The following is a 13,678-nucleotide window of genomic DNA, read 5'->3' as shown; positions in this document are numbered from 1 at the left end:
TTTAAATCTTTCAATTTACTATAATCATAAAATGTTATTATTGTATTTTTAATTGTAAGGGATCAAAAGATTTCAAAAACGGGCTGTGTGTTGTAGCACCTTTCTGACACCAGCTCTTACTACACCCAGTTGTCTTCAGAGAGCAAGGCCGTTGGGAAAGCCTAGTCTTCTGGACATTTAGGAGATGGATACATTACATCAAAGAAATACATACTAGACTTTACATCATGAGCCTATATGCATGTCCAATTTGAAATAAACTGTAGTATCATTTGTGCATAGGCTGGAAAGGAGACACAATTGAAATGGTGAACAAAATTATCACCTGAAATTAGTTCTTTTGGAGTAAGTGTGTATGCAAACCCTCCTTAGAGATGTTTTCTTCTCTAACGAAGGAAACGGAAATACGAACTCATACTGGGAGAAAATATTCACACAGGGGTATATTTTGGTGAGGGAAGGGAAAGAGAACCTTTAAACAAAGCATGAGCATAAAGAGTTTTGTATACATAAGCACAGGGAATTTCAGTTCAGTTTTCCAGGTTAGGTTTGAAAGTAATTTAAATAAATTCAAACCAGTCATTCTGGTGAACCACACACTTCAGGGAAAAAAAGAAGTCACTATTGCCTCTGAAAAGCGCAGGGCTCTCCAACGCCATTGTGCCTAAGATATCTCAGCTTTGGAGGAACTAGACTGAGTATATGCTAGAAGGAATCAAGAGGCAAATGTAGTCTTTTTGAGAGGTATTTCTCCGAGATTTGGGGCAAAGAGAAAAAAATGTTTCTAGGAATACACATGGGAATTCTTACTAACTGCATGTGTAAGAGAGAGAATCTGTCCATCTCCTTCCTCATCCCTTTTTATCTTCCCCCACTTGTATCTCCTTCTGAGATATGAGACCTAACACCATCGGCTTTCTCATTTTAGAAAACAATGTCTAAGAAGGAAAATGTTTTCTGTTTAGCGACAGTATACATTTCCCCGGGATGCCAAGGGGCTAATCATGCTTATATATGTGCTGCTCTCTTACTCTGAAATAGACGTAGTGTTAAAAATTGTCTTCATCTTTTTCTGTGAACTATTTAGGATGTTATGTTCATTTTGTTGTTTATTTGTTTTTATTTAATTTTTAAATTTCTCCTGCTCTTTTTGAGGGAACTAAACGATCAGCTACTGGTTGTTGGTTTTAGGTTATACACACTGTCTGGTTGGTTTGTGGGAGGTGGGGAGGACAGTGCAGGGGAGGGAAGGCGGGAGGGACGGGGGTATGCCAGCCCCTGCAGGCTGTTCAGTACGCTCTGTTCTCAAGGCTGTTTGCTATGCGGGCCGCAGGCTTTGGGCCTTTGAAGGGTTGAATACCATCTTTTGATTTACCATGGCTGATGGTGAGAAGGACTGAAAACTCAAGAACACAAAGATCCAGCAAAAAGAAAAAACAAAACTTGAAATAACCAAACACACACATATTCACACCAAAGAAAAACCAACAGACACACTGACAACAGAAATCAAGTGAGGTTGGACAAGAAAAAGGGCAGAGTGTTGTAAAAGCTACAAATTGGAAGAAAAAAAAAGACATAAGTGAAGCCACTGCTCAAAACAGTCCTCTGCGTCCTAGAGATTTTCAGGATCGTAGTATAGGCATTTTCCAAGTGCGACCAGTCAACCTGACAGCAGGTAAGACTGGTGTGGATTCCAAACTCCACCTTCCCCCTAGGCCAGCTAAGGTTTAATGTGGTCTTGTATCTAGTACAGTTATCTAGTACATGTCTAGTACAGTCTAGTACATGTCTTCCCCATGCCTCTGACAAGCCATTCCACTGGAGTCTTTATAAAGGGGCTCTGTACCCAAACATACACTATATACCCCTCAACATCCCTGGCTTAGGAAGCTTGGACTCAGCCATACCACTCATCCTATTGACACAGGGCAATGACTTTCTACCAGGTAGAAATGAGGTTGGTTTCTTTCCTTCCAGAAATCAAGAGGTTCCCCATCCTTCAAAGAAGATCAGTTAGAAATCAGTCAAGGTCAGCAGCAGGAGCAAATGTGATGCCACCAGGAGGGGAGTTTCCAAAGTATCTATTACAGGTAATTATAGTAGAAGAACAGATCTTCTCCCAATAAAGCTGCGAATTTGAAATTGTCATAATTTTTCAGTACCAAGGACGGAGGAGCAGGTGAGGGACAGTGCGACATGGCAATCTGGATAAAAGGGGCCGCTAGAAGAAGGGGAAGAATGTCAGGAAGGAAGAAGCGGATCATATCAGGAAGCACATTCTCCTTCCACATGTCAGAGACTCTATAAACTTAGAGAATTATTTCTCCAATAGGACAACAGTAACAATCTGACTCGTCCTCCCCACTAGGAGAAAGCATAAGGTAATAGCAGTGCCCCCAGAATTCCCCGTTTGTGGAGAAAGAAACAATGCACCTTTCATCCTCCTCACAAAGCTTAGTTCTCTCCAACCCCAATGTCGTTTTGCCTCCATTTGATGTCTTATCTCTGCCCTCGGCTTTGACTGTTTTGAGTGGTGACCAAGGAGTCAGACTGAATGGCAATGTGATTGATCAAAAGATGGACCAAAGTAGCGTGTTTTACACAAAGCTAAACGGTTCCAAAAAACCAAGAAAGGAAACTTAAAAAATAAATAATCTAGTAAAAAAAAAAAAAAAGAACCAAAACCAAAAACAAAATCAAAAACAAAAAACCACCACTGTCAGAAACCAGAAATTGACATCAAAACCTCATGCAGAAACAAGAAGAAGGTGTTTGTTGCCGTTGGGTTTTATCCTTGGTCTATTAAACAAGAAGTGAGCAGCTAACTTTTAAGAAACAAACAAAGAATTCAATCAAACCAATGAAAATCAGAAAAGAAAGGGAAGACAAGCCCAAACAAAGTGGCGGAGGGTACTTCATACGATACCTAAGTTAACCATGAGCTTGACACGCCCCCCATCCAGCTCCAAACGCAGGGTGTCCGCAGAGTCCCTGGAGGTAGTAGCCACCAGCAGCCCATAAGCTCGCTGGGACATGAAGCGGAAGGAGACATCCTCTGCCTCGGTGTGCATGACCATGGGCATGATGATCTTCATGTACATGCTGCCATCGTAGCTCAAGATAGACGCCTCTGCAAAGAAGAATGGAGGAGATTGTCAGGATGAAGGATACCAAAGGTTCCCTTGACTTCCAGGCTGAGGACGGTAGGGTAGAGAGGGCACGGAATTTGTACTCAGGTGATTCATGTTGGATAGACCTCCAGTGCCACCACTTTCAAGCTATGGGACCTTGGGAAGACCACTGAAATTCTGACAGCCTATTTCCTTCTTTGCCGTTACAAGGCATACAATGGCACAGGTCCCTGCCCCACCATCCTCATAGACTTATCAAGTGTGCCAAATGAAATAATGGATGTGAAGATGTTTTGTAAACGTGAAAGTGCTCCCCACAAATAGTAGTGATTTCATTCCATGTGCCATAGACAAAACAAAAAATGCATGAAACAAAACTTAGCTTCCTGAAAGTAATTCATGAAGAACAGGAGGAAAGCAGCAATCTAGAACCACCACAGCAAACATTTGTCAGAACTTCTAGAAGGGGCAAAGAGCGGCAGCCTGGCCTGCTCCCCACACAGCCCTAATGAGTTTGTTTGAGTCATTCAAAGAGGATCTACAGAAACAGAGCTAGAACCACCAACACAAAAAGATGATACCCCAGTAATTCTGCTTTTATTCAAATAGTGCTTGTCTGAGGAAGGAAGGAACTTGCTTTTGTTTGATGCCTTCTCTAGCCCAATCACTTTGGCCAGGAGTGCCCCCACTCTACCCCATTGTGTTAACTTAATTTGTGTTACAGTGTGGATCTACTATTCTACTTCAAACAGAAAACCAAGGCTCCCGGAGGCAGATGTTAACATCTCGAAGTCAGACATCCTGGATTTTAAGCCAGTATGTCCAGTACAAAGCCAAGGTCTGTTTATACCACCATGCTGCTCAAAATGTGAATATGTTCAATTGTTCATTTAGCAAATATTTTTAGAGAACACAGGAAGAGAAAATCACTTAAATGCCTATGACACCAACCTGCCACTGGACTCAGTATCTGGCCCCGAGTAGGCCCTCATTAAATATTTGCTGTTGCCAAATAGTTACTACCTACCTACACGTACTATGGAGGGTTTAAAAGTGAAACAGAAAAGGTCCTTGCTGGGAAGGGGGATATGGCATGTGCAAGTAACCGTACTAGAATATAAAAATGGTTAAATGAGGGGGTAGGAAAAGAATAAATGAAACAAGATGGGATTGGGAGGGAGACAAATCATAAGAGACTCTTAATCTCACAAAACAAACTGAGGGCTACCAGGGGGCGGGGGGTATGTGCTATGGTGAGTGCTGTGAAGTGTGTACACCTGGGGATTCACAGACCTGTACCCGTGGGGCTAATAATACATTATATGTTTATAAAAAAATTAAAAAATTTAAAAGAAAATGGTTAAATGACCCAGGAAATATATACATCAGTAAAGCCAGGGGCACTCAGAGGAGAGAGACTGTGGCAAGTGAATAGAGAAGTGGGGGTAGAGTTCGAGATGCTCTTAGTTTGTAATGAAAGAGGTGATGGTATCAGATTCGTCAAGAAAGGGAATATTCAAACAAAAACAAGCTATTCAGTTTAACAGAAGCACTAAGCATATTTTGATGAGTACTTATACAATAGTTTTTGATATTACAATAAAATCAATGGACTTGGGTAGATACTGGGACGTAAGTGAATGGTTTTAGATCGAGCAATACCATGAAGGATTCATTTCTGATATTGTGCACCAGGCATTCTTTTGGTGTTGTGCCTATAACAGAGCACAAAAGAGACAAACATTTTCTGCCCTCTTGTATGAAAAAAATCAGAAGGGGAAGAGACCAGGCCAACCACATGGAAGGTATTCAAGATAGTCTATGTCATCATCATATCACTGTCCTATTAACACACAAAAGGTCATGAAAAGCCAATATAAATACACCTGCTCATTCCTGAGAAGCAACCATCACCTGAGTAATACCCAAGACATGATCATTGCCGTACATTACCATCTGCAAACTCTATAAAGATCACAAATAAAGGTGTAACAGTTGCAGACACTAACACAATAAAAGACATATTATGAAAATGTATTCTTAGATGGGAAACATAATCTCAATTTAACACATGCTCCAGATGTGAAAGAAACTATCTCCTGGAAGACTAGAGTCAAAGAAGATTAAAAATGAGAGCTAAAATTTATTGAGCACTTCCTGTTTGCCTGGTGCTTTCTAGAACTTTACATGCATTAAGACATTGGATGCTTACAAGAACACCACAAAGAAGATGTATCAGTATTAGATTTTGTAGGACACCAGGTCACACGCTAACAAGTGGTAGAGTTGGGAGTTGGACACTGACAGGCTGATTCTTGTGGCTATATCCTTAACTATTCTGCCAAATTGTCAGAGGGCTATGCCAGGAGCAAACCCATGTTTCTAAGCGCTGAAAGAATAGCCATAGTGACTCATGGTAGAGTGTGGTGTTCGCGTGTGTGTGGGTGTGTGTGTGACACATACATGTTATTATTTAAAATGATACATTATTTACGAACATAGAAAATTATATGAATATAGATAATACATTTCTAAATATGTTATATTTATATGTTATATAAATATGCATAATGCTTTATGTTGGCATAATTATGAACACTATCATTATTACTATGTACCTTCTACTATACACACCCACACATATGCACACTCCTTTTTTAAAAATTTTTATTTATTTATTTGACAGACAGAGATCACAAGTAGGCAGAGAAGCAGGCAGAGAGGGGGGGAAGCAGGCTCCCTGCTGAGCAGAGAGCCTGATGCAGGGCTCAATCCCAAGACCCTGAGATCATGACCTGAGCCGAAGGCAGAGGCTGTAATCCACTGAGCCACCCAGGTGCCCCTGCACACTCCTTTTTAAAAGAGATTGTTCAGCGAGCCATGAAATGGTTGTTAGGATGTATTCAACTTAAATACAATCCAAAAGTAATGGTCACTTTTATCCCTTCGGATATGTCTAGTGCCAGAGCACATGTATAAATAAATGCATCTTTAGGTCAATATTGGTAGTATCAGAGAATAAGTTTCATATGAGTATGTAGTTAAACAGCAAAAAAAGTGGTGCAAAAAAGTGTGCATCTCGATGCGTACCTTTGCGAGCATTTCCATGAATATGTTCTATGATCAGCCTAGTATTTTTTAAGGGGAGTGTGATGAAGCAGAAAATTTAAATTTTTTTTTTAAGATTTTATTTATTTATCAGAGAGAGAGAGAGGGGGAGAGAGCGAGCACAGGCAGACAGAATGGCAGGCAGAGACAGAGGGAGAAGCAGGCTCCCTGCCGAGCAAGGAGCCCGACGCGGGACTCGATCCCAGGACGCTGGGATCATGACCCGAGCCGAAGGCAGCTGCTCAACCAACTGAGCCACCCAGGCGTCCCTGAAGCAGAAAATTTAATATAAGAATCAGCTGAAAAAAAATTCATTACATCATTCCAGGATTCTTATTAATTTGCTTAAAAAATTTCAAACATAAGGAGCACCATGAATAGAGTAATACTTTGAGGGAGAAAATGAATAAGGAGAGTTATAGAATCTGAAACCTGTTGGACTACTGAGTCTTGAAAGATCGTATCACAGGATGCCCACATAATGGTACTCACACAGTTCCCCTATTTTGTACCTCTTTCCTTATTTAATATCTCCTTTCATCTTAAATGAATATTTCCTAGCATACTAATTCCATTCCTTTAATGATTCTTTACTATATTTTTGAGCTACTTTCTTAGTGGTTGCTCTAGGTCTTACAAGATACATCTTATCAAAATATACTTCATATTTATACTCACTCAATTCCTGTAAGATACAGAAACTTTACTTACATAGCTCTCACCCCTTCCTCCTTATTTTGTTATTCTTATCCACATTATGTCTATAAATGTTACAAACTCAACAATACTGTGTTATAAGGATTGCTTTTTTGTGTGATTTTTTTAAATTTAATTTTAATTTTTAATAAACATACAATATATTTTTCCCCAGGGGTATAGGTCTGTGAATCGCCAGGTTTACATACTTCACAGCATTCACCATAGCAAATACCCTCCCTAATGTCCATAACCCCACCCCCCTTCTCCTAATGATTGCTTTTTTATTTTATTTTTTTTATTTTTTGTTTTTTAAAGATTTTATTTATTTATTTGACAGAGAGAAATCACAAGTAGATGGAGAGGCAGGCAGAGAGAGGGAGAAAGGGAAGCAGGCTCCCTGCTGAGCAGAGAGCCCGATGCAGGACTCGATCCCAGGACCCTGAGATCATGACCCGAGCCGAAGGCAGTGGCTTAACCCACTGAGCCACCCAGGCGCCCCATGATTGCTTTTTTAAAACATATGTCTACTGGGGCCACCTGGGTAACCCAGTTGGTTTAAGCATCCCACTCCTGATTTCAGCTCAGGTCATGATCTCAGGATCGTGAAGTCCAGTCCAGTTTGCTTAAGATTCTCTTTCTCCCTCTTCTCCTCCTACTCTCTCTCTCTCTCAAAAATAAATGAATTAATTAAATCTTCAAAGAAAAAATTTAAAAAACATGTCTTGTTAAGAAGAAAAGAGAAGGAGAGCCCAAATATATTTATGGAGTTTTTTTTTTTAATTAAGCTTATTATTTACCATTTCTGTCTCTCTTCATTTCTTCTTGCAGATTCAAGTTACCATCTGGTGTCATTTCCTTTCTCCAATATAGCTTCATTCATTTGTGGTTTATTGTCAAATATATCACAATTCTATACATTATAGGCCCAACAATACAATTTTATAGATATTGTTTTATGCAATTGTGTTTTAAATCAGCTAAGAAAAAAAGAAAAAGAAATGGGTAATTATGTTGTCTGTTATCATTACCTACATAATTACCTTTACTGGAGCACTTTGTTTTTTCACATAGATTCAAATTACTGTCTGCTGTCACTTCCTTTCAGCATGAAGGATAAAAGCAGTGAGTAGTTCTTACAACTACTAGGCAGGTATCCTAGCCGTGAACTCTGTTTGAGTTTACCTGGGAATGTCTTTATTTGACCCTGACTTTTAAAAGACAGCATTGTCAGATAGAGGGATCATGGCTGACACTCCTTGTGTTCCAGCACATGGAATGTTGTCTTGCTGCCCCTGGCCTCTACTGTTCTGACGAAACATCAACTGTTAATCTCACAGCAGCACCGCAGTATGTGACAGGTCATTTTCCTCTTGCTGCTTTCAAGATTTCTTCTTTATCTTTGGCTTCCAACAGTTTTATTTAAATGGGTCTGGATGTGTATCTATTTGAATTTATCCTACTTAGAGTTCATTCAGCTTCTTTGCTGTGTAGATTCACGTTTTTCATTAAATTGGGGGGAATTTCAGTCATTAATTCTTTGAATATTTTTTCTGCCCCCTTCTGTCTCCTTTCTTCCCAGTACTCCTATCTTACCTATGTTAGACACTCAACAGTGCCCCACATTTCTTTGGCACTTTGTTTATTTACCTTTATTCATTTTCTTTCTTCTATTCAGACTATAAATAATCTCTTTTGACCTATCTTCCAGTTTGCCAATTCTTCCGTTGACTCAAATCTATTCTTGAGTTGCTCTAGTGAATTTTTTTGTTTGGATTCCTGCCCTTCTGAACTCTCAATTTATGTATTATGTATATAATATCTCCAAATGGAAATTTTGAAGTTGAAAATAACATAATATATATACTTTGTATCTCTTTATTAATACTCACTCTTTAATGACTATCTTACTTTCCTTTTCTTTAAGTGTAGTTTTCTTAATCCTTTTAATATATTTGACATAATAGTTTCCATGGAGTCTGTCTGCTAAGTCCAACATCTGGAACCCCTCAAAGGCAATTTCCATTCCCAGCACATATTCCTGCATGGGGATCACACATTCCCATTTCTATGCATGTTTCACAACTTTTTGTTGAAAACTGGACACTTTTGGTAATAGATTGTAGCAAGTCTGGGTACTGTTCCTCACTCCTCCACCTACCACCACCAGAACTAGTTCTTGTTGTCTGTTCATTTGTTTATTTGTTTAATGCTTTGGCTGAATGAATTTCATGATTCACACTTTCCAGGCAGTGTGACAGCTCTAATTCCCTGCTCAGGTATTTCCCCATTTTTATCTTTTAGTCTGCCTTCCTATGTGTTGTCCCTAGGTCAATATAAGTCAGTTATTTGTTAAACACTATCCTTAAGTCCCTATAGTCAATTTTTATCCTTTCTCTGTTAGATGTGTGTGAATTGGAGACTTCTTTTGCAGTTCAGAGAGTGTAAGATTTTGCCTCATGTTCAAATAGAGACTAGTACTTAGAAATTGCCCCTTCTGCCAAATTAGTTATGTGACTGCACTGTTTTGGCTCTCACATTTTTCTCCTTTCCATCTATAATCTTCCTTTTCCTTTCACTCAGTTAATTTGTTTTAAATTTTTCCTTTGAATTCTTGTAGCACTAAGATTTCTTAAGTTACTCTATACTGCAAATGAGCTACAGAATATAGCTCATGGGAAATTCTTCTGTCCTTTATTTGCCTAGATCAAATTCTTAGAATTTTCTAAGCTACATCACGTCCTTTATTTTTATTTTATTTTATTTCTTCTGCTGTTTTGTATTTGCATTGTCATGTCACTGACTTTCCTGCTCATACTCAGGTGATTCTGTTCAGAGTTTCTAACTGTTCAGACAAAGGTTCAGGGACTTGACTTCCAGATCCATCTACATTTGAAAGGTTTCATATTGTTAGCTCTACACACTTATTTTTTTGTAGCTTCAGAGATGGTAAAATATGGGAACGAAATGGGGGGTGGAATGAACTCAGGCAAGATTGTGTGTAACCTTCTTTTAGCTGCCAAGGCTATGTTTCTCATTTCTGAAGCTTTGTTAAGTGCCTGGAGCAGAAGTGACCCCACCTGGTTACAGAGTGTGTCCCAAGGCAATGGAGAGGAATGCATTAGGACTACTGATCCATTTAGCCCTGGTGACTTAGCTTTTTATTCTCAGGCCCACTGTCTGTTTCTGTTACATGTGCCCCACCACCACCACTGCCATTTCCACTACTCTTCACTCAAAAGTAGGATGAGATAAGAACATCTACTCAGTTTATTTCTTTTCTCTCTATAAAGGTATTAGGAGAAATTTTCAGTACTTTTATCAACTAGACAGTACCATACCTAAGGAACAGAAGCAGAGTTGGCAGCCTCATCCTGCTTGACCATTCCTCTTGCCTTTGCTTTTAGATTATTTCTTTCTCCTACTTTTTGAGATCTAGGACACTGAGTTCTACTTCTTTCCTTACTTGAGGCTAATGATTATTTAACTGGCATATTCTTTTTTGTTTAATTTGAAAGAGGGTATTTCTGGCAGGCAACTTTTCCTTACCATCTTCCTACCGATATTTTCATGGCCAACCTTGTACAAAAAGTACCATTAAATGATCACTCCCCTCATACTCTTCTCTTTTTTTTTTACCTTCAAGACATCCTCTTGCTCATTCTTCCATCTATTGACCTTATACACTCCTTAAGTGTGTTTTATTCTGACAAAACCTCCCAAATACACAGATTGCTTCCTCTGCACCCAAACTGGGTTGATCTTAAACAGTGTGCAAATTTATACAGGAAAGCCTGCCAGGTTCTAATTTTGTATTTTGCAGCAGCAGGAACAACATAAATTACTAGCTTCAAGCAGACCCAACAGTAGCCAACAGTTCTGGGGAATCAACAAAATTAATGTAGGGCAAAATCCTCCCTCTTGCGGACAAGGCTGAAAAGAACTAGTCTTTCACATTCTCAAAATGCTGCCAATACATAAGGCATATGGGCTTCTCTTACCCCAAACAAGTAGAGCACTATAAAGCTATGACAAAAATTTTCATACACATTTTTCACTTTAAGAAATGCAGGTATGTACATGTGCATATTTTTTAGTATTAGGGAAAGAGGGAGGAAGGAAGGGTAACAGTGGATACAAAAACTCTGGTTTTTTAAAAGATGTATAATTTTTTTAAGAAAATGTTTACTTAGGGGTGCCTGGGTGGCTCAGTGGGTTAAAGCCTCTGCCTTAGGCTCAGGTCATGATCCCAGGGTCCTGGGATCGAGCCCCACATTGTGCTCTCTGCTCAGCAGGGAGCCTACTTCCTCCTCTCTGTCTGCCTGCTTCTCTGTCTACTTGGGATCTCTGTCTGTCAAATAAATAAGTAAAATCTTAAAAAAAAAAGAAAACAATGTTTATTTAACCAAAGAATTCATTCAGCTTTTCTTAAATAGCAAAGTTTTCTACTGAATTCCTAATGTAACTTAATTTATAAAAATTAAACATAACACAATTCATCAGGATAGATCGTCACTGCTTGCAAAAATATTTTCTCATTCATTAAATGATTAATATTTAATATGTGCCAAATATTGTGCTGAAATGGGGGTGGGTGTAATATGGCATCTGTCTTTAATGAGCTTATGATAAGTGGGGATTATCAACACAAACACGTAAATTATTATACTAAAGAATGAACAAAGTGCTGTGGGAACTCAACTTAGGTGTCTATGTTTTTGCCTAGAGTTTTTAGGGAGGTGGGGTATAACTTGTTTCAAGAATGAGACAGAATGAACAACAACGTGGGGGATGGGAAGGCCTTCCAGCTGAGGGAATAGCATATGTGCAGGGGCAAAGTTGACAAGGGCACAGAAAAAAATCATAAATTACAACATCTGATAAATGTTTATGGGGAGTTCAACGTGCCTAATGTAGAACAAGATTTCTCAACTGGGACAATACTGGCACTTTGAACCAGATAACCGCAGGTTGTGGGAGGGGTCTCGTGCACTGTAAGATGTTCAGAAGTAGCCTTGATGGCCACCAAGTGAAGATGCCATTAGCATTCCCTCCAGTCATGACAACCAAAAATGTCTCCAGACATTGGAAACTGCCTCTTGGGAGATATCACAATTAAGAAGTTTTGATATTAGTCAACATAGAAGGGTTTTAGGCAGGAAGAAACATGATAACTTACTTGTCAGGCTAACTCTGATGGTAGAAGAAAGACAGAATAGTGTGGTGAGAGACGAAATGCAATCTTAACCAATTTTCTTCCATATGGCTCTATCTTTTCAACATGTTATCATAACATAATATTGGTAAAGGGCAGTGGTATGTTTCTGAGAATTATACTCTGAGTCCATTCAAGAAAGCTCTATTGTACCCTCCTACACTTTTGGTGGGATTGCAAGCTGGTGCAGTCAATCTGGAAAACAGTATGGAGGTTCCTCAAATAGTTGAAAAGAGAATAACTCTATGACCCAGCAATCGCACTACTGGGTATTTACCCCAAAGAGACAAATGTAGTGATCCGAAGGGGCACATGCACCTGAATATTTATAGCAGCAATGTTCATAGTAGCCAAACTATGGAAAGAGCCTACATGTCCATCAACAGATGAATGGATAAAGAAAATGTTACACACACACACACACACACACACACACACAAAGAAATACTACACAGCCATCAAAAAACCCACAAGATCCTGCCATTTGCAACAATGTGGATGGAACTAGAGGGTATTTTGCTAAGTGAAATAAGTCAATCAGAGAAAGACAGTTTCAAATGATATCTCTGATATGAAGAATTTTAGAGGCAGGGTGGGGGTCATGGGAAATAGGGAGGACAAAATAAAACAAGATGGGGCCAGGGAGGGAAACAAACCACAAGAGACTCTTAATCTCAGGAAACAAACTAAGGGTTGCTTGGGGGTGGGCTGGGAGGGATAGGGTGGCTGAGTGATGGACATGGGGGAGGGTTTGTGCTACGGTGAGTGCTGTGAATTGTGTAAGCCTGATGATTCACAGACCTGTACCCCTGAAGTAAATAACACATTATGTGTTAATAAAAGAAAGAAAGAAACCTCTGTTGTGCGAGCTCTAATTACAATATAGGCTAGCGTCTCTATTCAGAATCATTGTTCAGTGTGCTGTCACTGTGAGTGTGAAAGCTTGGAGTTAGAACACTAGGGTAAAATCCTAGATCTTCATGTTATTTAACCGTGAAACATTTGGGGGCCTCCATTTCCCCACTTATAACATGTAATAATAAAACCGAATCAGTCAGGATGCTAATAGCAAAGAGTTAGTCCACTCAAGTTAGTCCACTCATATTATGAAAATTTAACGAAGGCAAATATTTATAGAAGTATAGGGAAGGCACAGCGAAACTTCCAAGGGGTATTGCAGGATTCAAGGCTATTAAAAGCAACTTCCCTTACTACCCCTGGCCTCATGAAACAAGGGACAAGTCAATTGCCAGAACTCTGAGGAAGAGAGAGAGAGTGATAAATGCCTCACAAGAGCTGTAACCTTGTTACAAACAGCCAGTTGGTAGTCATTTTTACAGAGAAAGAGATAGAAAATTAAAAATTCAGACTTCACTGTCATTGTTCCTTCTCACCTTCTTTGTATGCTTCCCTTTGGGCAAACTCAACTGGAATACAGAAGTCAAAGGAGCCTGTTAATGCAATCCATATAGGATAACCTTTTGTGGTTCAAAGCTCAATGGAGAAGGGCGGAGAGTGAGTTGCA

The 13,678-nt window shown here is 39.4% G+C and overlaps 1 protein-coding gene across 34 annotated transcripts in view; it reads right to left on the bottom strand.

The window, feature by feature from the left end:
* The window catches only part of NRXN3 (neurexin 3), a 1,557,595-nt gene that overhangs the window by 958,819 nt on the left and 585,098 nt on the right, over nucleotides 1–13,678 (bottom strand). For all 34 annotated transcript variants that reach the window (XR_014313528.1, XR_014313529.1, XM_082737604.1 and 31 more), the window contains one exon: nucleotides 2,930–3,133. Coding sequence is in view for 32 of the 34 variants with exons in the window: in XM_082737604.1 (XP_082593730.1) it covers nucleotides 2,930–3,133 (204 nt within the window). In the remaining 2 variants the exon portion in view is untranslated. The remainder of the gene's footprint in view (nucleotides 1–2,929; nucleotides 3,134–13,678) is intronic.

This window comes from Mustela nivalis, assembly GCF_964662115.1.
Source record: "Mustela nivalis genome assembly, chromosome: 6".
NCBI lineage: Eukaryota > Metazoa > Chordata > Mammalia > Carnivora > Mustelidae > Mustela > Mustela nivalis.
Note: the sequence above shows the minus strand (reverse complement) of the source record. Positions and strands in the feature narration are given on the sequence as shown.